The sequence below is a fragment of the Manis pentadactyla genome, chromosome 4 (assembly GCF_030020395.1).
Source record: "Manis pentadactyla isolate mManPen7 chromosome 4, mManPen7.hap1, whole genome shotgun sequence".
Taxonomy (NCBI): domain Eukaryota; kingdom Metazoa; phylum Chordata; class Mammalia; order Pholidota; family Manidae; genus Manis; species Manis pentadactyla.
The window spans coordinates 86,832,411-86,856,638 of NC_080022.1; the positions used below are offsets into that span (position 1 = coordinate 86,832,411).

Here is a 24,228-nt window from a genome sequence, read left to right on the forward strand (position 1 = left end):
TCGTGACTCTTACTGCCACACTGGTTGCTTTGCTTCCAGGAATGCAGACTCCAGGCCTTTGAATGTACTCTTCTTGTTACTCACCTCCCACATTCTTTCTCTCTTACCCTCATGTAATCTCCTGACTTTCATTCTCCTAGTCCCTTAGTCATGGGCTCCCTATTGATGCCTCTTGTCTGCAACCCATAGATTCATTTTGGTGAGACCTTTGGGCTCCTTGCTTCCATGCCTTTTGTTTTGCTCACCTTGACAACTTCTGCCCTTGGAATCTTTCCCTGGGGATGATTTAATGCCCTCACTTACTGACTGACTGAAGACTGCAGCACCCCTGCCTCTCTCAGCCTTGCACTTTACCCTGAGCCATAAGAACTGCTCCACATAATTGCTTGTTACACCCAGTTTGACTTGAGTGCCCTTTATCTCTTGATAACTCCTCAGTCTTTATGACCATATTCAATCACCACCGCTTCTAGGAAGCATCTCCTTGACCTTTTGGGTAAGGTTGAAAGTTGCCTCCCTTGTTTTCCCAAAATTCTCTGTGCAAATCGCCATTATTGATGAATTATAATTGCCTGTTTGCAACTGTCTTTCTCAACTAGACTCACTAGACTATGAGTTCCTTGAAGGTGAAGACATGTCATATAATTTTGTGTCCCTAGTGCCTAGTACAAGGCCACCAAATTAAGGAAACTTCTCTTGACCTTATCATGATCCCCTTCACTCACAAGCCGTCCTGTTTTATCCTTTGCCTGTAGAGCTTTCAGAATAGCCTGCCATCAGTGTGTGTACATCCTTGCTATGCAGTGATTTCTTTATCCTCTGCTATCTCACTTTTGCCTTCCTTAATGTACTGAAACTGCTCTAGTGACAGCTTAAAACCTGAATCTGATGGCATTTACTAGGTTCTCAAACTCCTTTACTTCTCTGAATAATTTGGCACTATTTTAACGAACAGCTTCTTAGACTCTTCTCCTGTGAGCTTTCCTAACTCTTTTAGGCACATTTCATTTTCTATTTTGGAAATTTTTGTTTTTTCCAATACAGCTTTTATGACTTTTCCCCCTTTATTTGATACCTTATATAGATAGGTAATATTTTGCAGTGCATTCTATTCCAAACCCTAATTTCTCATTTATCAGATGTCCAAAGTATTTTTTCAAGTTGATGATCTCAGGTGGTGATTGATTGTTTTTGTGTGCATGTGTCACTATGCATTCTGTTCCCAATGGCCTGCATTTTAATTATGTTGATTACAATGAGAAATTATCCATCAAACAGCTGCTTAGATTAAAAACCAAAACCAGAAACTACTATCACTGATAAAAACTTGTTCTTTATTTTAAACTATACTTTTAGTGTAAGTACTAAGAGCTCTGCAGGACTAGGCTGCAGCTTGCTGTCTCTGGTCAGTAGTTACTGTACTGAGGGAAATAGTCAAAAGAAGGGAGACTTACTGAAGTGAGAATAATTTGTAAAACTGTGCATGTTACTTACTGTGAAATGTCATCAATGATCAATGAGCTTGGACCAGGAATTTTTAGTCTGGTATTTTCAGAGATACAAAAAAACTCCTGAAGTTATATGTAAAATTGTGTGTATATTTACATTTTTCTTCTGAGAGGATTCATAACTTTTTAACAGGTTCACAAAGGTATTCTTGGCACAGAGAATACTAACAACACTGGGTAGAGTTTCAGGGGATCTAAAAGAGAAGTCTGCACTAATAGAAGACCAAGTATTGTTATTTTAAAAAGCAGAGTACCTTCTTCAAACTCAGTCATTTAAGAAAATCTTTCAATTTCTTGTTCAATAATCTGAAAGTATTACAAACATGATATAACTGAACCAGCTTTTTTTATGATAGTCAATATGGTTTTAACCATTGATTTCACTTTTCCTCAGAGAAAAGTAAAACCCCAGCCTAGGGAAAAAAATCTCAGCACTTCACCCTAAAAAGGGGACATTTTCTAGGGCAGTGGTTTTCTTTTTTAATATGTTTTATGAATCAGTAAGGCAATTATGGCAATCTGGAGGACTAGTTTAAAAAGGTTTAAAAGAATGTTGACAGAAATGTGATTTTAGATGTACAAAACATTCCACCCTTTCAGAGTGAAAGGAGAAGAGGGAGTCGGCATGGTGAAATAGACTATTGTATTAAAGTACTGAAAGTACCTGGCAGATGGCGGGGGCTCAGGAAATGTCCTGGTTGCTGAATGAATCAGTGCGGTAATCCTATCTGGTAACCAGGCACCTGCCACTGTATCAGGTGGTTGTACACAAGAACTCTTTTGATGTGAGGATCAGACCACCCTCTTATTACAACTATAAAAACATGTTGAGATTTCTTCATGAGGTTATCTTCTGTTTCAGGTTCATGGGCTTTGTGAGCAATAAAACAAGCTATGTTCTGGAGATAGTTTATATAATTTAAAGGACTATCAAGGAGTCTGAAATGTGTTAGTTCACATGGGAGTGAGCGTACTAGAGTTTGGAAGGCATGGGGCCCTGAGGCCCATTCAGAAATACTCAGGCAAGAAGAACCCCTTTTTTAGAGAATCCCCAAATGCCATCAACTAGATTATCAGTGTGATCAAATAATCTTTATGAGCAGTTTTCTTTGACCATTTGATTTCCATTTTAATCTGTTGTGCCATTTCATTAATGAGACATACTGGGGTTGAAATAAAATGGACCATACAGTGATACCCCTTTCTTTTTAAAGGAACTGTTCAACCTATTTTATTTAAGCTCTAAATAAAAGCATAAACCATATTTTGTTTTGTACAGCCAAAGAAAATTTTCAAGAATATCCCTTTCCTGGGAAAGTTGGAGGTAAAACATGTAGAGGGTTGTGGCTGCTCACAGGAAGACCTGTTCATTTTATTGCTTTTGCAATGAGATGATCACTGATTGCTTTGGAGACGTTGATTGCTATGGCCATTACTGGGCTAGCCTAGTCACCTGTAAGAGAATGATGCCTTGGTCACTGTGGTCCCTGTGCTGTAATCTACTTAATCTGACCACCATCATGGGCAGAGCTTGCTTGTTTAGGGATGTGCATGGACTCTGTTTTTTTTATTAAAGAGTGTATTGTCCAGGCTGCACTAATGTCTTCCTGAGCTCAATCAGGTTGAGACACACAGCTTAGTTAAACATGGTGTTCTAATCAAATGACTTGAAGAGTTTACTTTGAAGCATGGCAAACAACTTTATTGAAAGGCTGCTGAAAAATCTGTTACTGTAAATTGGCCATAAACTTTTGTTTTGGCTTTGAGCATAATTGCATTACCTTTTTCTTTTGAATGGTTAAGTAGTTTGCAGTCTTCTGATCTAAGCTGAGCAAAAAAGTGCATGATTTGTGTCACCATAATCCAAGGATAGCCTGAGCCATTTGTGATTTGTGGAGTATGTCATGCTTTTCTGTCTCTCTGAGTTCCTGTGGCTTGCTCTTCACAAGGAATGATCCCGGTAGAGTGCAACCCTTCACATAGCTTTTCCTGAAATAGAAAATGTTGGTCTGGGTCAATACCTTCATCTTAATTTGTATTGTTCAATCATAGCAGTCTTTGCACTTTGGTTTACAAGAAACACTAAACATTTATGTGCTGTATTACACACTTGTCATGATATACATAAGAATGGTACAACTTTTGACTCTCACTTAGGTAAATAATATAGGTGTGGAATTTTTTATAGGTTTGCTTATGTTAATCGATATTTAATCCTAAATCCTATTTTTATCTACTATTTTTTACCTTGGTAAATGAAACAATTATTGTCCCTGTAATTAAGATCATTCCATTGGTCCTTGCTGTGCTATGAATGCATTCCTTGGTAGTTATTCTCTTTCATTTGTAATAAGCTGTGACCATTATTTCCCCCTTGTTTAGCATCAAATATTCATGAGACTATGAGCGGTTATGAGGCAGCCTGGGGTTCCAACCCCTTTATTGCCACATTACTCAGCACTGTGTTTGCCACACACAGCTGCTTACTTCATGCTGATAGAACCAATAGAACTTTCTTCAGCCACAATATCCTGGCACCCAGGTCCAACAAACTAATTGCCTGTTTTTTGCTATTTTCATGTTGCCACAGACATGATTTTTTGGATATGAATGCTTTAAAAAATTTTTGCATTCATGGTTACCATCTGTAATTTATGTATATATTCTGGATTTTTGTTTTCTTTTAAATATTGCAGTATCTGATTATTGGCCCTGATTCCTGTATGGGAGCAGCAGGTTGGAGCTAGGTCTGCTTTGGATAAGGCATGCTTTTCTAGTGTGCCAACTGATCACTTCAAATTCTTGGCCCCTGAGAGCACCTGAATTTGGACTCTGAAATAATGCTGTTTAAGGCAGCTTAGTTAGTTGGCTTATTAAAGGAAATTTTTCCTAAGAGGTTATCATCTGGAATGTAAGAATTTATAAATTGTAACAAAGTTTTCTGAGAAATATAGCATGTTATCTTTTATAACATGTTTTAAAAAGGTGTGTGGCATGATTTGGAGTTCCTAAGAGAATTAAGTGTCTTTTGGGGCCACTTGACCACATGGATAGTGTTTTAGGATCCATATAGAACATTTTCAGGGAGCGGGGCCAGTCACATCTTATGCAGCTCTTCTCCAGAATTTAGCAATATCTTGGGGTAGTGGATTTCATTGTGTGGTCCCCAACCAGCAGCGTCTGCATTACCGAGGCACTTGCTAGAAATGCAGATTCTCTGGCCCTGCCCCACTGAATCAGAAACTCTGTGGGTGGGGCCCAGTCATCTCTACTGTAATAAGCTCTCCAGGTGACTCAGAACCAGGCTGTTAAAAGCATTACATGTAATACAATAATATAGTAACGAAATATAATTTAGGTTGATGTTTAGTTTATTTTTGACAAGTTTTAATTTAACCCGAGACTTATTTAAATTTTGAACCATGAAACTTGTGGCCTTATAATTGAGATTTGCACAAATTTTCAAGCTCAGGGAGATATTTCTGAATTTCTCCAGTCTCTGTGCTTGGTGAGAGAATTCAACTGTCTATGATCTGACCTAGGAAATTTTGGCCTTGTGTGGTAAGTCAGGCCCTCTCTGGCTCCTTTATTTTATTCTCTTGGTAAAAGAGAGACACAGCATGCTCATTATATTTCAGCTCCCCCCCAGGACTTCTGTTTTTGGAGTCATTCTGTGTTTGGTCCACCTGGACCCCTCTGGCCCTGTTCTTTTTAGCTTTGGGAAGTGATGGAATATAGCAGATGACCAATGAATGTTAGCTGTTGTTGCTGTTATTAGAGAGGGCTGCCTATGCCCGCTTAGGATAAGAAGGTTTAGAAGACTATATACTCAAGTTTCTAGATAGAAATCTGCAATACAATGTGGATGGTGGCCACCGGTTATAATTTATAATGGGTCATGTGTAGCCTTCCTACAGAGCAGGCAAATAGTTCAGAGATTTTAGTGTTCCTTCTGTGACAACCTACCTTTTTAAGACTATATGAGTTTGTTTTACTAATTTCTAACTCTACATTGCTGTTGTACACAGTGTTGCAATCTGTGAACTTCTCACATAAAGCCAAAAGAATCGGTGCTAGAGCAGATAGGTCCCTGAAAGCCATAGGTGATGGTACCGCTTTGGAATTCCTCCCCTTGAAGGGCCTTGTCAGCGTCCCAGACCACAGCCTCCCAGGGCAAGGTACAGGAGAGGCAGCTGTCCAGTTTGGAGGCATAAAGTTCTCCTGGCATTTGGGCAGAATCTGAGGAAATATTTACTGGGTTTATTATGAAATAGAGATTGAAAGATTTTGAAGGATGAGCCACAAGTTCCTCTAAAGGTACTTCAGTCATCAGTGTCTCCAGCAGATAGGATCATTTCTTCTAGGGTGCTTTGATATATACTAGGTAGTGTTTTTTTTTTAAAGAGAGGGAAATGTTTGATACTTAAAAGTAGAAAGCAAAGAGTTTGTGTATATCACCCGAATCATAAAAAGCATCAGCTAAACAAAATGGCAAAATTTTTTGTTATCCCAGAAATTTTTCATTTCAGTAACAGGATATTTCCATGGTTGAACAGCACTGCTGGTGTAAGACTGGGGCAGGGTGACCCACAGAGAGAGGCCTGCCTGTGACAAGGAGGGAAATTAGGATGAGGCCAGGGATATATAATATTTTTCTCTGTTGTTATTCACTTTGAATTAGTTTTGATTCCTTGAGTGGAGAGCTCAACTCTGTGATCTGACCTAGGAGCTATTGGCCAGGCCTCACTAAGCAGAAGATCATTTCTTGACTCTAGTGGTTCTGAGACTTAACTGAGAAAAACTCTTGAATTCCAAAAACACCTAAGCAAGGTAAACATTAGGAGCTTTAAAAATTTTCCCAGAAGTTAGATGGAAAATTCTCATTAGAAAAAATCAGTTATTACAATAGACAACATGAACATGGTGAGTATAGTTAGTAATACTGTATTGTAAGAAAGTAAGTCTTTAAAATTTGTTATCACAAGAAAAAATTTTTTTGCAATTATGTGTTGTGATAGATGTTTAAAATTATGTTTTCATCCAGCTTTTAAGAGGAGATGATTGAAAACAGAGTTTTTAGATAGATTTTCTTAATATTCTTTATCTGACATAATTTCTGAAGGCTTGCAAAATTTAAAAAATTCTTCAAAAGTCCTTAAAACTTTAATTTCTCTATCTTTACTTAAAAAAATAGGTATATCTTGAAAAGATAGTTCCCTTCAGAATTCTGTCCTTCAATTCATGATTCTTGTTGCAGGATGGGTCTCTCTAGTCCATATACTTTATAATTAGAAAAGCAAAAAACAAGCAAATGCAAAAAATTCAAAAACGAACAAAAAGACTATTGATGATGAAAGAACAGTAACATGAGTTTGTCACTTTTGGTGAGATTTGTAAAATTAATTTAATTCCACGTTATTAATTAATAGTAATAGTTTCTTATGAAACCTAAATTCTTAGTTGAAAAGGTCATCAAAACAGATAATCCACACTTCAAGACAGATTGTTAATGTATTTTTACCCACAGGTGTTGTAAGGAACCAGGACATGTAAATAGTGGGAGGCTGTGAACCAGAAGAGCTGAGACCTTATGTTCAGTCTGGCTGCTGTTTATGGTGGGGCCTGGCTGGTATAAGGCAATCTTTAGTGTTTGAGATTCAGTGGCCATAAAAGATGCTTAGGTCTTAAGAGCCTTGGCTAGCCTTTCAGTAAATTAACATAACGTATTGATGCAGAACGTAAGTGGTGAAAACAAACAATAAAAATTAAAAAAGGGAATGTCCAGCAGACAGTAGTTCCAAATTTAGAAAGCAAGGAGACAGGTGTTATTTGATTATAGCGACCTTGAAGTCTTTTGATAAGTATATTAACTCAGTGAGCTAAATTGAATAAAATGAACTTTAAAAAACATTATTTTACCTGACTATTTTAGCAAGCCTGTCTGGAACTAAAGACTTTGGTAATAAGAGACCCTCTTTGAGGCAAACACTTACTTTTAAAGTTCAAATGAAAAGAGCAATCCTATTTTCACAACATATGATTCTTGGTTATCCAAGAGACGCCTGACTTGGGGTGGTGAGGGTTTCCAGGCTCATTGCTAGGATCCATATATCTATACTTTTTTTGTGGTTCCATATTAAAGCCACAATGTTGTAATTTTATCTTAGATTGGACTTTAGAGTTGGAAGAGTTTCTTTTCCTTGTAGAGAAGAACAGGGTAGAGAGATATAGCAGAGCTCTGTTACATTTTTTAAAGGGGCTCTAAAAGCAGGTATTCTGGGTGGTGTGGTCAATGTGTAAGGTATAAAAAGCTGCAGTTATAGGAAGTCTGAACTTAGAGACAAATATTAAAAGGTACTTATATGTCTGTTTTGAAACCATTTGTCAAAATACTGTAATTGAACTGAGGAAATAGAGTAGATTTCATTGAGTTGCATCAGTGTTTTCATTGTTTTATGTTTGAGTTTGACTAATATTTTGATTTCATTATAACAGATTTTTTATTTTACACTACTTTTCATGTTTAGCATGTATATAACATCCCTTTTTGCTTACTTTGGATTTAGTTGAATACTTTAGCATGCAGCATATATTGCCTGACATATAGCAGGTGCTTAATAACATTTTGAATCCGTGAATTTAATATATGACTATTGTATTAAGATGTTTGCTGATATAATTCTTTTGATGGTTTGTCTTTTTCCATTAACCATTCATTTTCAGATGATTGAAAGGGAATTTTAATAGAACATTATAGAAAAATATTAATATTGGTGCTGTAGTTAATAGGCATTTAACAGTTTTGGAGATGAAGACAGATTGGCACATTTAAAAACAAGCTCTTATAATATGAAAAGTATAAGTTTTCTGGGACAGAGTATGGGATATAGGGAATGAAAAAAGATAAGTAGACTTTACATGTAAGATCAAGAGTAAATTTTCAAAAATGATTCCTGCTAACAAAGATGCCAGTAATTATTTAACACTGTATTTGTCTACTTTCTTGGAGAGAAACATATTAGTTATATTGTTAATTCTTATATACTGATTGGGCTGCAAAAAGTCTGAGCTTTTGGGGCCATAAAAAAGTCAAACTCTTCATCCCCAAATGCTTATGCACTATTGCCAAAGAAATTAAAGTTGAAAGTTGTTAAATTTCACTGGTTGTGATGTATCTTTGAAAGTTAAGAGATGATGTTTTCTATATATTTCAGCATTGTCTCTATGGTTACCCTCTTTTTATTCCCTCTTTCTAGTCATACAGTCTATCAAGAAAGAAAATAGTGCACTACACCTGTTTTGATCAACGGAAAAGAGCAAATGCAGCATTTTTGATAGGAGCTTATGCTGTAAGTATTTTTTTTCATTATTTTCTATAATCAGGCCAATGGAATGTTAAGCCTGTCAGATAAAATCCAGGCCCCTTTTTCAGTGGAGTGGGGAGATGGTGAAGAGTATGAGCAGCTTGGGAATTGATCTGGAATGGAAAGTGTGGACTAGTTTTGATAGGCTGTTTACTCTTGGAGTTATTTTCTAGTAACTAATGAGAGAATCTTGGACCCACAGTATGTATCTTGGATTGAACAGTTATATAGATATTTTAAGAAAGAAAATGCCCAGAAAGACTATTTCTAGGAAAAAACCCACATATAACATTGTGGAAGATTTTCACAGTCTGTCAAGGTGTTCTTTTTTGGGATAAAAGGAAATTCTAGATGTCATTGGGGAGTATTTTTGTTATTATGAATCCACTTATTCATACGTGTAAGTGTTTGCATTAGGCAAACCAAATATGAGCCCTGCTTACATTATAACTTCCTTAATAACTAGGTAAGACTTTTCAAAAATAATGTTGATTAGAAATTTTGTTCTCCATAAGCACTAAAATGTAAATGGGAGTTCCACATGAAAGTGCTACAGAGGTTTGGTGTGACTATTTCTAGAATTTTCTGTCTATAAGGGATCGGGCAAAAACTTGGAAGGAAGAAACCATCCAGGCTAAGTGCACTTGCAACCTTGCAATAGTTTTTTAGGGCCATATGTAATATCCAGTTAGGAATATGCTAGTTTAAAGGAAGAGAGAGGTGTTGTTTCCCCTAGGCCTCATGGAGGGTCTGCGCTTTGCTGCAGCCTGGAGCACACTGCCGTGCGCTTTGAAAGCCCTCCTCTGAAGACCTTGATGGAGGAGGCACCAGCTACTGGACATCAAACTCTGCCACATCAAACCAAAAGCTCTGATGGAAAAAGCCCAGTGGTGTTGGAAAGACTGTCACCTGCTTCAGGGTGTAGGCCGAGAACAGTGGCAGAATGACAGCCAGACTGTAGCCTGGGGCCTTGTTTCCAGGGCTGAAATGCCCGACTCACCTTTTCTCTCCCTGATGTGGCTACAAGAAAGCCTTGGGCCATCTCTGCCGTACTTTTCTTTCTTGCTCTGTAGACAGTGTGGTATAGTACAAGGAATCATGACTAAGAGAAAAACATCTTTTCATCCTGAAGTGGCTCTGGGATGATGGGTAAGCCACTTTATCTCTCCTGGCTTTATTTAGTTTGCTTATCTGTAACATGAGAGGTTTGGATATAATGACCTCTAAGTTTCCTTCTAATTGTGAGGATACTAAGATTATTGGTAGTGCCAACCAGGCTATTGCTTTTATTTTAAGAGCATACACAGTAGGTGTTGGCATGAAGGTTTGGTGAAGTGCTGGTAAACTGAATTTAGCAGGCATGTTTATTTTTCACTCGATGTGGAGGATTACTACTCATTTGAAACTGATAATTGCCACTGCTTAAAATACAGAAAACCTGTATTAACCTCTGGATTCAGGCCACGTAAACAAGTGTGTCTTTCTTGGGGTTTTGTGCTGCTGTGTGAGCATGTTATTTGTGAGTCCTTTGTCATAAGGGATTGCCATCAGGAGCGGTCACCTGCTGCTCTCTCCTTTCTCCCAGCTCCTCTCCTCCCTCACCCTGTCTCTCTCTTCTTTCCTTCTTAATGCCTGCCCTTCCTGTGTTTAGTGCCAACCTTAATTTCAGCATGGCACCTCTATAATTTTCAAAGGAAGTTTAGTTATAATAGATGCTTTGAGCCTGGAATATGGTACATCTTCTAGTGTAGAAGTTTCCACTACTTTCAAACAACCAAATGAAGAAAAAGCTGTCAGGACATGTTTGACGAAATGCTGAGGGCAGCACAAGCTTGTTTACATGCTGGTTATAGTCCTAAAATGCGGTGTGGAGTAATTACTCTTGTATTGGTCATTTCCCAGTCGATTTTCTTTTCTAATTCTGGAGATGGGTTCCTTAGAAAGCTTTTTGACACCACACTTAATAAAAATGAGAACTAAGAACTGTAATCTTCCTTAAGGGGAATTTTCTGCCTTACTTTATGTATCATGTGTATGCTTAAATTGTTGATGCAAGTCTTGAGGAAAGAGAATAATGTGCATTATACATATGTCTTAGTTAAGTTTGTGTATATTAAATGTTGCTGTTTGGGTAAGTCATAATCTCCTGGGGGGAATTTTCTTGGGTTGTAAAGGGCCTTTACTTTTAGAGCAGCTGTGTAGCACATATAGGGCAAGCTATGTAGGTATGTTTTTCCAGACAGAAGTCCTTAACAGTGAAGGTGTTCCTCATTTTCCAGTCAGCCTCTGTCAAGTGGCATTGGTTAATAAAAAATATTTTGCACTATGACAAGCCTTTTTCTCTGACCTTAGTTTTTTCTTTTGTAAAATTTGGATAATGCCAGGTTTCCTGGACTACTTTATGGGATTATTATCAAGATCAAATATCCAACTGCCTGTTTGGTAGCTCTGTATTATACATTTAAATGATATCTCACATTTATATGGCCAAACAGAACGCTTTATTCCTTTTTTTCACAAACCTATTTATTCCCTCAGTCATTGCTTTTATAGTAATGGAACTAGCATCAACTACTTGCTGAATCAAAGGACAGTAGACATTTTGATTCCTTTTGTTTCCTCTTTCCACATCATACTCATCAGTAAGTTTGGTCAGCTCTACCTCTAAAACATATACTGAGTCAGAATATTTCTCCATCTCTATCGCTGTCACAACTGTCATTGTTCATGGATGACTGCCACAGCTTCACACACTGCCTCCTTTTTACATTCTTGCTTCTCTTTCATCCAATCGATACACAATTGTCAGAGTAAGCTTTAAAAATATAAATTACATCATGTCATTGCCCTTTTTCAAATCTGTCTAATGATTGCTTACTGTTCTTGGCAAAAAATTCAACCTCCTTACCAATGTCATTAAGATCCTTCTTAATCTGGCCCTGTCTATCCTGTGATCTACATGCTCAAGATGTTCCCATCACACTGCCTTCTAACCATGAACATCCCAAGCTTGTTTCCACCAGAGGGCCTTGATGTTCCTGTTTCCTCTATCTAGAATGCTTTTGCCTCAGAACTTTGCATTCCTGGTTCCTTCTAATGTCACCTTCCCAGGAGGGAGACTTCTAAGTTTTTCCCTGTTCCCCGACCCCTAGTCACTCTTTAGCCCTTAGCTGTTTTATTTTCTTTATAGAACTCTGTATTTGAAATAATCCGATTCATTTATGTATTTATTTGTGTATTATCTCTTTCCTAGACTAGAGGGTAGGGACCTTTGCTGTTTCATTCATTGTTGTATCTAGGAGGTGATAAAGTATTTAACAGGGGGTTAGGCTCAGGCATTCACCAGTGAACTGGAAGTGGCTACCAAGGAGCCTTCCTGCTTTGCTGAATCATGGGGAAGTCCAGGGTGGGGAGTGTCCCAGGGAGGAGATGAGGTGACCAGTGTAGAGGGGGGTGGGGCGCTGTAGGCAGCAGCTACTTACCAACTGGTGTGGAACTGTATCAGTATTTGAATACTGAGCATCATCTTAGAACCGTGCTCAGCACATCATAGGTGCTTCATAAATACCTACTGAATGAATGCATAATGGAATGACAAAATATGAAAGAAGGAAGGAAACTTCCTTTAGATAGCTTCAGAGGAAAACTTTGAAAACTATTAAGTTGGGCAGAAAGTGTAAAGATGTATCTTCCTCATGACCAGAGTATCTGTGGTAATGGCTGAGCCAGTGGTCTTTAAAGATGCAGAACCAAAGCAGAGATCATAGGCCGAGGGCAGTGCCTGGTATACAAAGTGCCATCACTACCTTGCTTATCTTTTTTTGGTAAGCTTTTTCTTTTGCCATTTTTTAAATTATAAAATACACATAACATAAAATTTACTATCTTAAACACTTTCTCTTTTTGGTATCATTAATATATAATTACGTGAGGAACATTACGTTTACTAGACTCCCCCCATCACTAAGTCCTTATTTTTTTATTGAGGGATAATTGACATAAAATTACATTAATTTCAGGTGTACAATGTAATGATTTGATTTTTGTATATGTTGCAAAATGATCACTACGATAAGTCCAGTTAACATCCGTCCCTATCCATAGTTACAAAAAAAATGTTTTTTCCTTGTGATGAATCATAACTATTTTTAAGTGTAGTTCGGCAGTATTAGGTACACTCATGTTGTTGTGCCACTATCGTACCCTGGCTTGGAGTGTGACATTTGGTGGCAAGCGTTAGACATCTACAGTGTCAGTGCTTTGCTTGTGGTTTCTCCATTAGATCATAACTCTAAGTGTGTCACAGACGCTTTTGTGTTTCTATTTCCTTATCTCTAAGTGGGCGAGCTCTTTTTTATGTTTTATATTAGAGCTGTCATGAGTATCCAAAAGGAGATAAAATGTAGGACATCCTGTGCAGGAGGAAATCCACAAGCCCTTCTTTGTGGGTGGTCCTAACGTCAGGGTTGCTGGAATGATGCGGCTGCTGGAGATCGCAGTGACAGTCAGCAGATGACAGATACCATTTCGGAGAAGTCCCTGCTCATGAAACATTTTTTTATCTCGAAGCTGTGACTTTGTGCACCTTGAGATGGAGGGCTCAGATTTTAAGAAGAGATCACTTGTGCTAGAAAGGTGTTTCCCTTTTAGGGTAATACTCAGTGCAATTTTAGAGTTAGTTGGGATGATTGGATCATTGCAGCATTGAAAATCCTCACATGACTTTGAAGAAGATGGCTTTAAAAAAATTACAAGCGTGAATTAATTAGGTTATTTAAGCCACATGCTTAAGGACTAAATCCTTACTAGTTTCTGTATTGTTTTCAGTTCCAGAACTATGATAAAGAGGCCAAGGAGAATTTGGATCACACCATGATGATTGAAGGATTGGAAAATAATATGTATGAGAAGTTGCAAAAAGTGCAGTGGTTTAGCTTAGAAAATTAAGGTCGGAGTCAAACAATTATGAATTTTTTTCAGATATGTGGAGAATGCTTAACCTAAGTGGTAACCATATTGTATTTTCATTAACCCACTTGTTAAGTCCTTAACTTGGGGTCTAAGTATGGATGAACAGGGACTAGGCTGAACCAGATATCATGTCTGAATTAAGAATTACAAGGCTAAGGTCTGTAGACTTTATAATTATGTCCTGTCTGCTATTTATTCCATAGACTACACTTAAGTCCTTAATAGTTATATTCTACCTCTAAGTGTACTACTAAGTTCAAAGAAGTCATTCTCCATCTGGCATAGTGGTTTAGAGCAATGACTTCAGCAGAGCCTCAGGCTTGGCCTTGAATCCATGTATTAGTTGTATGTCTTGAGCAAGTTACTTAACTCATCCAAACACCTGTTTTTTTTCATCTTTAAAATAGAGATAATAACACCCCACCTAACATAGTTGTGGTGAGGACTGAAGGAGTCATGCTAATGAAGGTGTTGGGCCAGTGTCTGGCATTTCAAGCACTTGGGAATGGATGGCTGGTGGCTCTAGCAATGAAAAGTTGTGGCCTTCTAAAAAGTTTTCTGAACCATTGTCTTATCTTCCCTGAAGAATTGAAGGCTGCTTTTGCTTTATTTTTGTCTGCTTATCTTCCCTCCTTTATGCCCCATTTTACACTTAAATGATTCGTTGGTTCAATAACTCAGATGGTTATTAATCTGATGATTGCTTAGGATAATTCACTGGTGTATGAGCTTTTTTTTTCCCCCCTTCTAGGATGTTATTTGCGTTTTTAAAGAATCTGTCTAAACCAAATGAATATCTCATTTTTGAGCTGTGTATGCAGGCATTCATTAGTTTGGTAAATATTTATTTTGCTCAGATGAGTTCTTCCCAGCTCTGTGCTGGGCTCTGGGGTGGGGAATATGAAAAATAATAATAATAATAAAAAAAGAAAATAAAAAGAACAAATGCCTAGCTTAAAATGGGGGACAGATGAGCAATAAATAATTAAGAGAAGTATACAATAGGTGCCAAGTTTGGATAAATGTTAATTCATTCAACAAGTGTTTTTTCAGCCCTTATCATACATGAAGCTGTATTTAGAAGTCAAGCATAGTAAGGTGAATATAACTCAGTGCCTTCTGGTGTGGGTGGTGGGGGACCAGGGCCAAACCAAACATGGTGAGAGGGAGAGATAAGGATGGCCAGCCTCCTGCAGGCCAAGTTGATGACGGAGTACTGGACGCGGGGAATCGCTTGAAGGTGAGGATGCTCCTTTTGGTTGGCTGGTGGTGGAGTTGGAAAATAACTAAATCTATTTTAAATACCTGGTTTGAACTATTGGATATAACTGCAATATAGTTTTGTGACTTTGTAGTTTTTGTGACATGGCTTCATATGTTTTGCCTTTTTGCTACCTGGATGACCAAAGCATATTCCATTTAGAGGGCATACCATTGTTTGTTTAACATTTTGGGGTTCTTTCAATTTTTTTAATAATCTGGCAAACATTTTTATGCATTATAAATGTTTCTTTTTGTGTATTTTTGTCAGAAATGGGATTAATAGATTTTTTAAAAATCAGCATTTTTTTAGGCTCTTGGATTATATCACCATACTTAAGCCAATTTGCTCTAAATTTGGTTTTATGTATAATCTCTAGGGTTACATACCTTTTTGCCTGTTGGGTATAAATTGATTATTAATGATATTTATTATTTCTATAGTTTCTTATAGGTTTATTAGCTTTTTGAATAGCTTGTGTTTTTTCAAATGTGTTTCCTGTATTTGGACCTTTAAAAGTTGAAAAGTCTTTTTCCTTTAAAAAAAAGAAATTTCCCTGTGTCTAATTTCTATCAATAAGTACAGACCCTCTAGAAATCACACCTATCAGTCCAAGTTTCTGCAAGAAATTAGGAAGTCCATATACTTTAAATAATGTTACTTATCAAAATGCTGTATACTTGAATGCAGAGATTACTAATTGGAACTGCTGATAATGGACCTATTGATTATTCAACACTGAGTGAGTGGTCTACTGAATATACAGAAAATTGTATTCAGAACAGTACTGTTTACAAGTGGTTAATGTGTATGTCCTTAAACCAGTAGAAAATAGTAAACTAGTCCAACTAACTGAATCTGGTTTTGTTTTCATTGTTTGGACCAAGCATGTTAATTTCCTTAATCTTTAGCTCACAATTCCTCTGTACATTGCATTTCAGAGCTGCCTTAAACTGTCATTAAAAAAAACCCTATAGGTTAAACAAATGTTATTTAAAATATACCTAAATTTACTAAGAAAAATGTTGGTTCAAAAATAATAATTTTACTTAAATATATATTAAAATAGTAATAAAGTGGATGTCAGCTACTAGTGTTCTGTGAACTTCTGTGGCTTCTTGGTAAATCTAACAGGTAGCGTTTGCTTCTGCTGATGGAAACTGTGGAGAGGAAGGGAGGAGCGGCCCATGGCTGGGGCAGGGCAATTTCCTGTTTGCAGTTCCTTCCTTTTATAGCTTGATAGGCAAGAAAGCTTTTGTGATATTGCCCTTAAATGGGCCAGAAAGGCTACTATCGTTGTAGGCTTGTATATTTGGTGGCTTTAGAACAGGTCAGGTGCCCTAAAATCATATAGCATTTTCAATTTCAAACTCTGAATTTGGAAATTTTGTTAGTCTTCTGCATACAGGTAAAGCGGTCGCCTTTCATTTAATTAACTCTCCTTGCATGTTCCATTTAGCTGTGGGCCAGGAAAATCAGCTGTTTGCTTTTCCTACGTAGAAGGTTTGTTTTTCAAGTTTAACTGAATCTTTTCAGTATTTTTTTTTCTATTATCTTTTCAGCATACTGATAATCTTCCTCTGTGCTGTAAATAAGCTCTTAAATTCACATTCATATCTATACGCGCACACACACACACACACAGTATTTAGTACTATATATTTAAGTGCTGCTAGATACACTGTATATTCTTAAAGCATTTTACTCACACATTTTTAAATCTTATTTGTAGCCTTGAAAAGATATAGACTTTCTGTGTGAAAAAGCTAATGCATTTGTTGCATTTATATTCTGAATCAAGAGGGCATACTTTTTAAGTGCTTGGAATTATTTACTTGTTTATTCTCTCTCCCTGTAAGGAAGGGAATTGTTTTGTTCCTCATAAGAACCCCTGGCCTCTAGAATGGTTTCTGACTCCATCCTGTGTGCACAATAAATTTTTGTGGCATGAATGACGTAATGTATAATTAATAAATAAACTGTGATAACACTGATAAAAACATTGATAAATAAAACAAGTATCTTCCATAATTCTTGAAAGTTTCATATGGAGCAATTTAAAAGCTGGAGTGCTTAAAAATAAATTATGAAGTCAGTAGTAATTATGCAAATAACAAGCATCAGTGGTTTGATGCATTAATTTATTTTTTTAAAATTACTGAGTGAAACAAGGTGTATAGCTCTCTAAAATTTTAGAACTGAAATGGCTTTTGTTAATATATATAAACATTTGAAATCGGTGTTATGCATAATAGACTTAACTTGCGACCCAGCATTATTTATTTATACATTTAAGTATTTGCTAACAAATGTCAATAATTTTTTAACAGCTGTCCTTGCAATTGCAGGCTAATTTTTCAGTAAGTAGTAAGCCAAGTGCTTGAAACAACAATACTAGAAAAATTTTAAATCAGAGTTCAATCTTGAAAAATTTTAACTGTATGTGTTTTGTTATGAAAAAAAAGAAAAGAGCACCCAGGGCCCTGAAGACCTTATCCACCATCAGAGTGTAACTTGAGAAGTATTTGCACCATATTTGCCTGATGTGAGAGCATCAATCTGTATATACTGGTATGAGAGCAGGTGATTGTTTAGCATGTCTACAATGAACAAGTCCAGTACATGTCTGCCTGGGCCTTGCCTGGCATTTACATGGGTGTGAGCCATCTCTGTACAGTTTTATATAAATATCTGGATAGAACAGCCTCACATTTAGACATATCCCCAGTGCAGAACTAAAGGCTTCCTAATCAGTGAGACATTTACTATAACATATACAGAAACTGGAGGTAATACTTCCAAGTTTTATGCAAAATGAGCTTTTTTGGCTGCCCAGTGATTTCCACCATGGTAAAAATTGATAGTAAATGCATTTGTTTGTATTTATTGTTTTCTCTTAGTTTAAGAATAAATATATGTTAGTTAAAAAAATAGACTCAATTTTGCAGAACCACTGAAGTAGTTCTACAAGAAATTGACTTGGAAAAACCCTGCTCCAGTCCTGCTTTCTCATATTTCAGCTGGAGAATCTGAGCCCAGAGAGAGTACCTCGCCTGAGGTCAAATCCAGCCAGTGAAAGAGAAAGACTAGAACCCAGATCCCTAAGTTCCCAGCTGGAGCTCTACCCATTCATAGCACGTAACTGAGTAATGCTAGTCATGGAATAATACTGCATCAAAACATAATATTCTGCACAAGATTCAAAACAGCATGTAGTGTGGAAGGGTTGAATTCTCCAGTTTGAAAGCAGTATTTCAAATACATTAGTCCTGCAGTTTCTCTTCCAGGTAGCATCTGAGCTTTAATCCTGGCTAATGGGACTAACACCCCAAATACCTTTGTGTACCAACCAAGTGAAATGGCAGTTCTCACATTTGCTTTGCTGGTATCTATGGATGTCTTAGGACAGATCAAAGTGTAAGAGTGATAGGGGAATGGAAGAAGCAAGGAATGACATGAAGTAGTTTAGGCTGTATCTCCAGATGAGATTTTTCAAGCTTTTCCCCTATAGCTCCTGGTAAGAACCATATTTTCACATTGCAGCTTAGTGCGCGCGCACACACACACACACACACACGCACGCACGCACACACATGCACAATTCACCTATATAATGAAACATGAGGTTCATGAAATGGTGCTTACCTTACAATGGGTGAGGTATATTTACATTATATATTCTGTCCTTATTAAAAAAAACTTTACCCATTGAATTGATTTTGCGCTTACTAATGAGTAGTTATTTGCAGCTTGCAAAACACAGTCATTCAGAAATCTACTTTGCTTAAACCTGAAATGCATTTGCATGGTTTTTAGGGCATCAATTTTGGCACTGCCTGCCCAAGTAATTGTTTGGTCCACCTGATTTAGTCAACAATGCACACGAACAGCTTTAGGAGAATGGGAAGTGTTCTCCTCAGAGGTTCCTGTCTCTAAATATCAAGATGTGCAGCTGGCTCCCACATGATTCTGATTCGGTGGAAACTTGATTGCTAGGAAAAGCCGAGTTTTTATTTTAAGCCCTCAAATAATACAATTTCTGTTTTCTTATCGTGCTTTCATTTAGATTACTCTGCTCCCCTCAAACTCTTCTCCTAGTTGTCCCATTCTTCCTGGCAGCCAGAATGTGCATTTATCCATTTGGAGATGACCTTGAATGAGAGAAGCCTGTAGGTAGGCCAGGGTTGGGGCACTGGGGAGCCTCTGAGTCTGTTAGGCGAGTGCCTTAGCCTGTTTAGCTCCTGAATTTATGCTGATGGTGCATCATGCCCTATTCATCTCACAACATCTCACCTTAACCCTGTGGTTTATAAGGGTTTGAATGCATAATGTTAATCTGTGTAAATTTTATTTCAAGAAATTTTTTCTATTTGATATGGTGAGTAAAACAATATCCTTTTCCCCATTATGCACAGTTCATTAATAAATGAAAAGCACCCTCCACATACTATCTGAAATTTTAAATAGAGGAGGAGCGAAGGTAAGTCCCGTTGAGGTGGCTGTGTGTTAAGTTATTCCTAAGATTTTTAGTGCCCCAAATATGGTCACCACTGTAATAAACTTAGACCGTGCCCATGGCAGCTGCAGGTTCCTATGTCAGTGCCACTCTGTCCCTGGGTCTTAGTTCTTGGTCATTCCTCTGCCTCAGCCTTGTTTCCCCTGTGCCCACCCACCTCTCACCCCTGACAATAAATGCTTGTAAGGCCTTTGGATTTTTATTATGGAAAAACTAAGTTTTATAGCGAGGACCTAAAGCCGGAGATGTAGTTAGGCAGCAAATTCAGGGTTAATTAAAATAAATATTAGGGCTAGGATTGTGTAACCTCAGCCTAAAAGAACTATTTCAAGTTGCTGCAGTCTCAGAGGATTATTTAATAGGGGAGTAACATTTGTGGTTCAGAGTTTCAAATTAATGAGTAGAGAAACAAGCCTTTCCATGTGAAGATACATACTGTGGGATGAATCAGACTTCACAATTATTTAATGAGTGGGTGTGTGCGTCGTTTAATAGGGCCTGCTTTGGGAAACTTCTAAATTAATTAAAAAACTTAACTCCCTGCTCAGAGAAACCTTTCCTGATGTTTTCTCCATAACTGTCTGCCCACTACGCACGCCTCCTTCCACCCTCAGCTGTTTGTCATTTCTTATTATCTGACCCAGACCATGGCATAATTATAGCTTTTCTCGCCTTGTCTTGCAATTAATTATGTGCAGTAGAATCTACTAGAGTGAGCTCCTTGAAGTACTCCTTTGCCATCTCTCTCTTACTAGAATGAGCTCCTGGAGAGAAGGGATGACTCTTACTCCCATTTATATCCTCAATGCCTAATATAGGGCCTGTCCATTGTTTTAAGAAATAAAAGAATGAATGAGATAGGAAATAGCCCTGGAGAGAATTCAGATTCCCAGCGGTGACTGATTTCTTGTTACCAGCATGTAAGAAATGATGCAGACAGGCCTAAGTTTGGGGTCTTCCTCACACCACTCCTCCCCCCAGGTCCTGTCATCAGCTCTCAGCTGCAGTACTTTGAATTTGAAATCAACTTCTTGTTAAAACCTTTGGCAACGGACCCATCCTGTACAAATATTTTCGGGATATGCTGTAACTTTCCTAATAGCATTGCAGGATTCTGTCTGTCTTGGAATTGAAGAAGCCTTAAATCCTTTTAGTTTGGATGTGGCAAGGTACTACTGTTTCCCTTAGAAATGTCTGAATGCTCAGGCCCTGCAAGTGAGTTGCAATTTTGGCAGCAAGCTGTATATTTTACCTGGAGCCCAATCTTAGTTCTTTTTCTGGAAACACATCTGTGAAATAATGGAAATAGTGACAAAATGGAAGTACCATTTGAAATCAGTTTCTAAAATCATTCGTTTCCAAGTAAGATACATGAATTAAAAATAAAAAAACAACTTTTAAGATATCCTGGCATTGGGCTACTGCATTATAAGCACAAAGTTTAGATAATATATTAGATGTTTTATATATATCTTATGTACTGACCGATGACAGTATTTTACTTCTGAATTCATGGGAGAGGAATTTGGAGTTAACTTGTTGGTTAATATCCTTCTAAGACCTCAACCTGAGGATGAGACTCAGGATGAGACTGGGGTAAGGTGGTTTCTGGCTTTTAGTGACTAATAGCTCCTCTGAAGAATTGCTTTAGTGGCGCTATATACAGTGATTCTGCACGGAGTTACAGAAACGGACAGACTTTAGACAGACCTCTCCTCACCCTGCCTGCCCACCCCTGCCCTTCGCCAACCCCCCTTGCTGTGCTAGAAGACGTAGAGAAATTAAGTAACTTGTCACAGGAGGCACAACAATTTGACTTACTTAAATTCAAAATACCATTATGAATTTCCTGGTAGCTTAGTCACAAGGAGGGAAGTGGAGACCTTCTGTAGCCTTCACTGTTTAATAAAAACTCTTTATTAATTTAAATAGGAAATAGTCTTTCCCTCTTCCCTTCTGTTTGGCTCATTTGTTCATTCTGTCATTGAACAAATGATTGTTGATCAGCTGTGCCAGATACTCTTCTAGGCTCTAAGGGTATAGCAATGAATAAGAGAGAAAATCCCTGGTCCCGTAAGAGCTTGTATTCTGCTGGAGGAGGCAGACACACCAAAGGTAAGCAATAAAGGCTTTGTGCTGTTGTGATAGTGGCTGGCTGGCTACTTCAGACTGGATGTTCAGGAGGCCCTCTTGGAGGTGGTGACTGTTAAGCTGAAAAGGAGGAAGAGCCTTGTAGGCAGAGATCATAGCAGGTACAAAGCCTTTACAATGGGAATGAACTTGGTATGACTGAGGAACCAAAAGAAAGCTGATGTGGCTGGAGCGCAGAGGACGAAAAGCCTGATGGAGGTGACGAAGTCTCAGGTCTCTGTCAGGGTTTATGTGTGAGGGGAAGGGTTTGGATCTTCTCCAAGATATGAGAAACTGTTAGAGGGTCAAAATCTTATTTGCACTTAAAAAGACTTTTTAAACCCTTCCTTTAGAATTCTGTGTAAAGCTCTTCATAATATGGTTATCTCCTTGTTTCCAATTTCTCTTATGCTGTGTGCCATAGTGGTCTAATTATTTACATGTTGCCTTCCCTATTATCTTCATTTTTAAATCCCTAAAATATAACTCTGTGCCTACTGGGAGACACGTGAACGAAGAGGTGAGTTTGTCACATGGAGTGTCAAGGACACCACCGGGGCTTTGTTGTGCCTTTGGAGTTTTATTAAGTATGTAGACCTCCTTTCTTATATCAGCTATCACTTAAAGCTAAAGGAATAATACGGATTTGTAGTACTGAGATATAATTCAACTAGTTAGCCTTCTGGCTTCTCTAAGGATAACACTTGTTAACGCTAGTTCTCAACCCCAAATATGAATCAGAAATGCCAGTGGGCCAGACTTATTGAATCTGGTGAGTTAGAAGTTCAGGGGGAAGAAGTCAGTATATCTATATCTTAAAACAGCTTTAAATATTTGTCTGCGAAATATTTGAAGTTGGGACCCCTGACCTGGAAGATGTGAGGACATATGCAAGGGATGCTCTGCGAGGTTAGGAATGTATTCGTCTTGCGCTTGGTATTTTCCGTGGTGCCTGGTGTCAGTGACTGCTGGAGGAACAACGGAATCACCTGTGTGCAGAACTGTGAGCTGTCTGCTCATCTTCTTTTCCTTTTTTCCTCCCCTTTCTTATTTTCCTTACTATGAGTAATCTGCAATGCAGTCTCGCTGCTGATCAAAATATGAGAGTGAGAAATCACTGACCAGGATGAAGGGGGGTGTTTTCTGGAAGTAATGATGCTTACTTATAGTATTGAGCTGGAAGAGGAGGGAAATTCCCAGTAGTAGCAGGGATGACTTCCTGTATATTATATATGTTGGGTATGTATGCAATAGATCTACTGGATTTAAGTTGCTTTTATTTAAGTTTGAGTTACCTTTGCTTGTTTCAGTTCTACGTTTGTGGAATTAGTAAACTAAAGTATTTAGGGAGCATGGTTACCTCTTAAAAAATCTATACACATTTCAGAATGATTAATTCTATTATGTTCTTGAAGGACAATTCCATCATGTGGCATATATTTGAACAGTTTGGGCTAATACACAGTAAAATTGCCATAGAATCCTTTCTGCAAACACCTGACTGATGGGCAAAGCTCTTGTTTCCCCTGCTTTCTCTAAGCAACAACTCTGTAAATACTGGAAGAGAACAACCAGTTCGTTGTTTGTATTCATTGTTGGCTTTCTATTCTTGAGTCAATTTGGAGAACAGTAGCTTACAAGTTACTATGAGATTCTAGATCTGATATTTAGTTCACATGCTGTGTGGCTTCTGCCTTGGAGTTTGGATAACATTTTACCTACAAACTTCTTCAATTTGAAAAAGAGTAAGATGACCATATTTGAAAAGGCTTCTTTTTTGTCCCACAGGGGCTCGCTTGAGTTACTAAACTGAGTACAGTGGGCTGTCGGTTTACCTCCCACCTTCCTCCTTGGCTGCTGTAAGTTGCCAGAAGTCCGCAGGAAGCAGGCCACGTTTTGGTCTTATTGCTCTCCCACCTGGTTAGGTTCCATCCCTGGCAAGTTTGGAAGTCTTCCTCCTGTTATGCTTTCAACCTTCCTTATTTACTTTTCTTCCCAATTATTTCCCTATAGTTACATCAAGAAAATTGTTCTTCTCCCCTATTTGCCTTGCTTCCCATTGCATCAGATTTGGAGTCATAATGCCAAATATTGAGGAAAACTATTCATTTGGAGGTGGAATTAGATATAATAAAGTACCAATAAGAACATTTGAAATAATTCAAGGTTCACTTTAGAGTCATTATAAAGATATTCATTGATTTACTCATGTTATTCTAATTTAGTCTTTCCTCAAGTATTAGCACTGAGGGAAGACAATTTAAAAAGCAAACATTTATTTAATTTTCATGTTTTATTTTTTAGTTTTTGAAACAATGTTTTGTACTACATTTTATGTTAGATGTATGATCTTAATTATAATATGGATTGTATAATCATTTTTGGACTAGCCCAGGTGACCAACAATCACAAGATTTTACCTTTGGGCAACTATTTCCAGAGATCTAAATATTAATTTTTACACATAAGCTTTTGGAA

General features: G+C 37.7%; 1 protein-coding gene across 5 annotated transcripts in view; it reads left to right on the forward strand.

Annotated features, from left to right (window-relative positions):
* The window catches only part of CDC14A (cell division cycle 14A), a 181,655-nt gene that overhangs the window by 40,483 nt on the left and 116,944 nt on the right, over positions 1-24,228 (forward strand). For 4 of the 5 annotated variants that reach the window (XM_057500470.1, XM_036883871.2, XM_057500471.1 and 1 more), the window contains one exon: positions 8,765-8,857. In XM_057500470.1, coding sequence (XP_057356453.1) covers positions 8,765-8,857 — 93 coding nt within the window. Of the gene's footprint in view, positions 1-2,787; positions 2,833-8,764; positions 8,858-24,228 lie in introns of all 5 variants that reach the window. The other variant, XM_036883870.2, reaches the window with a different exon arrangement.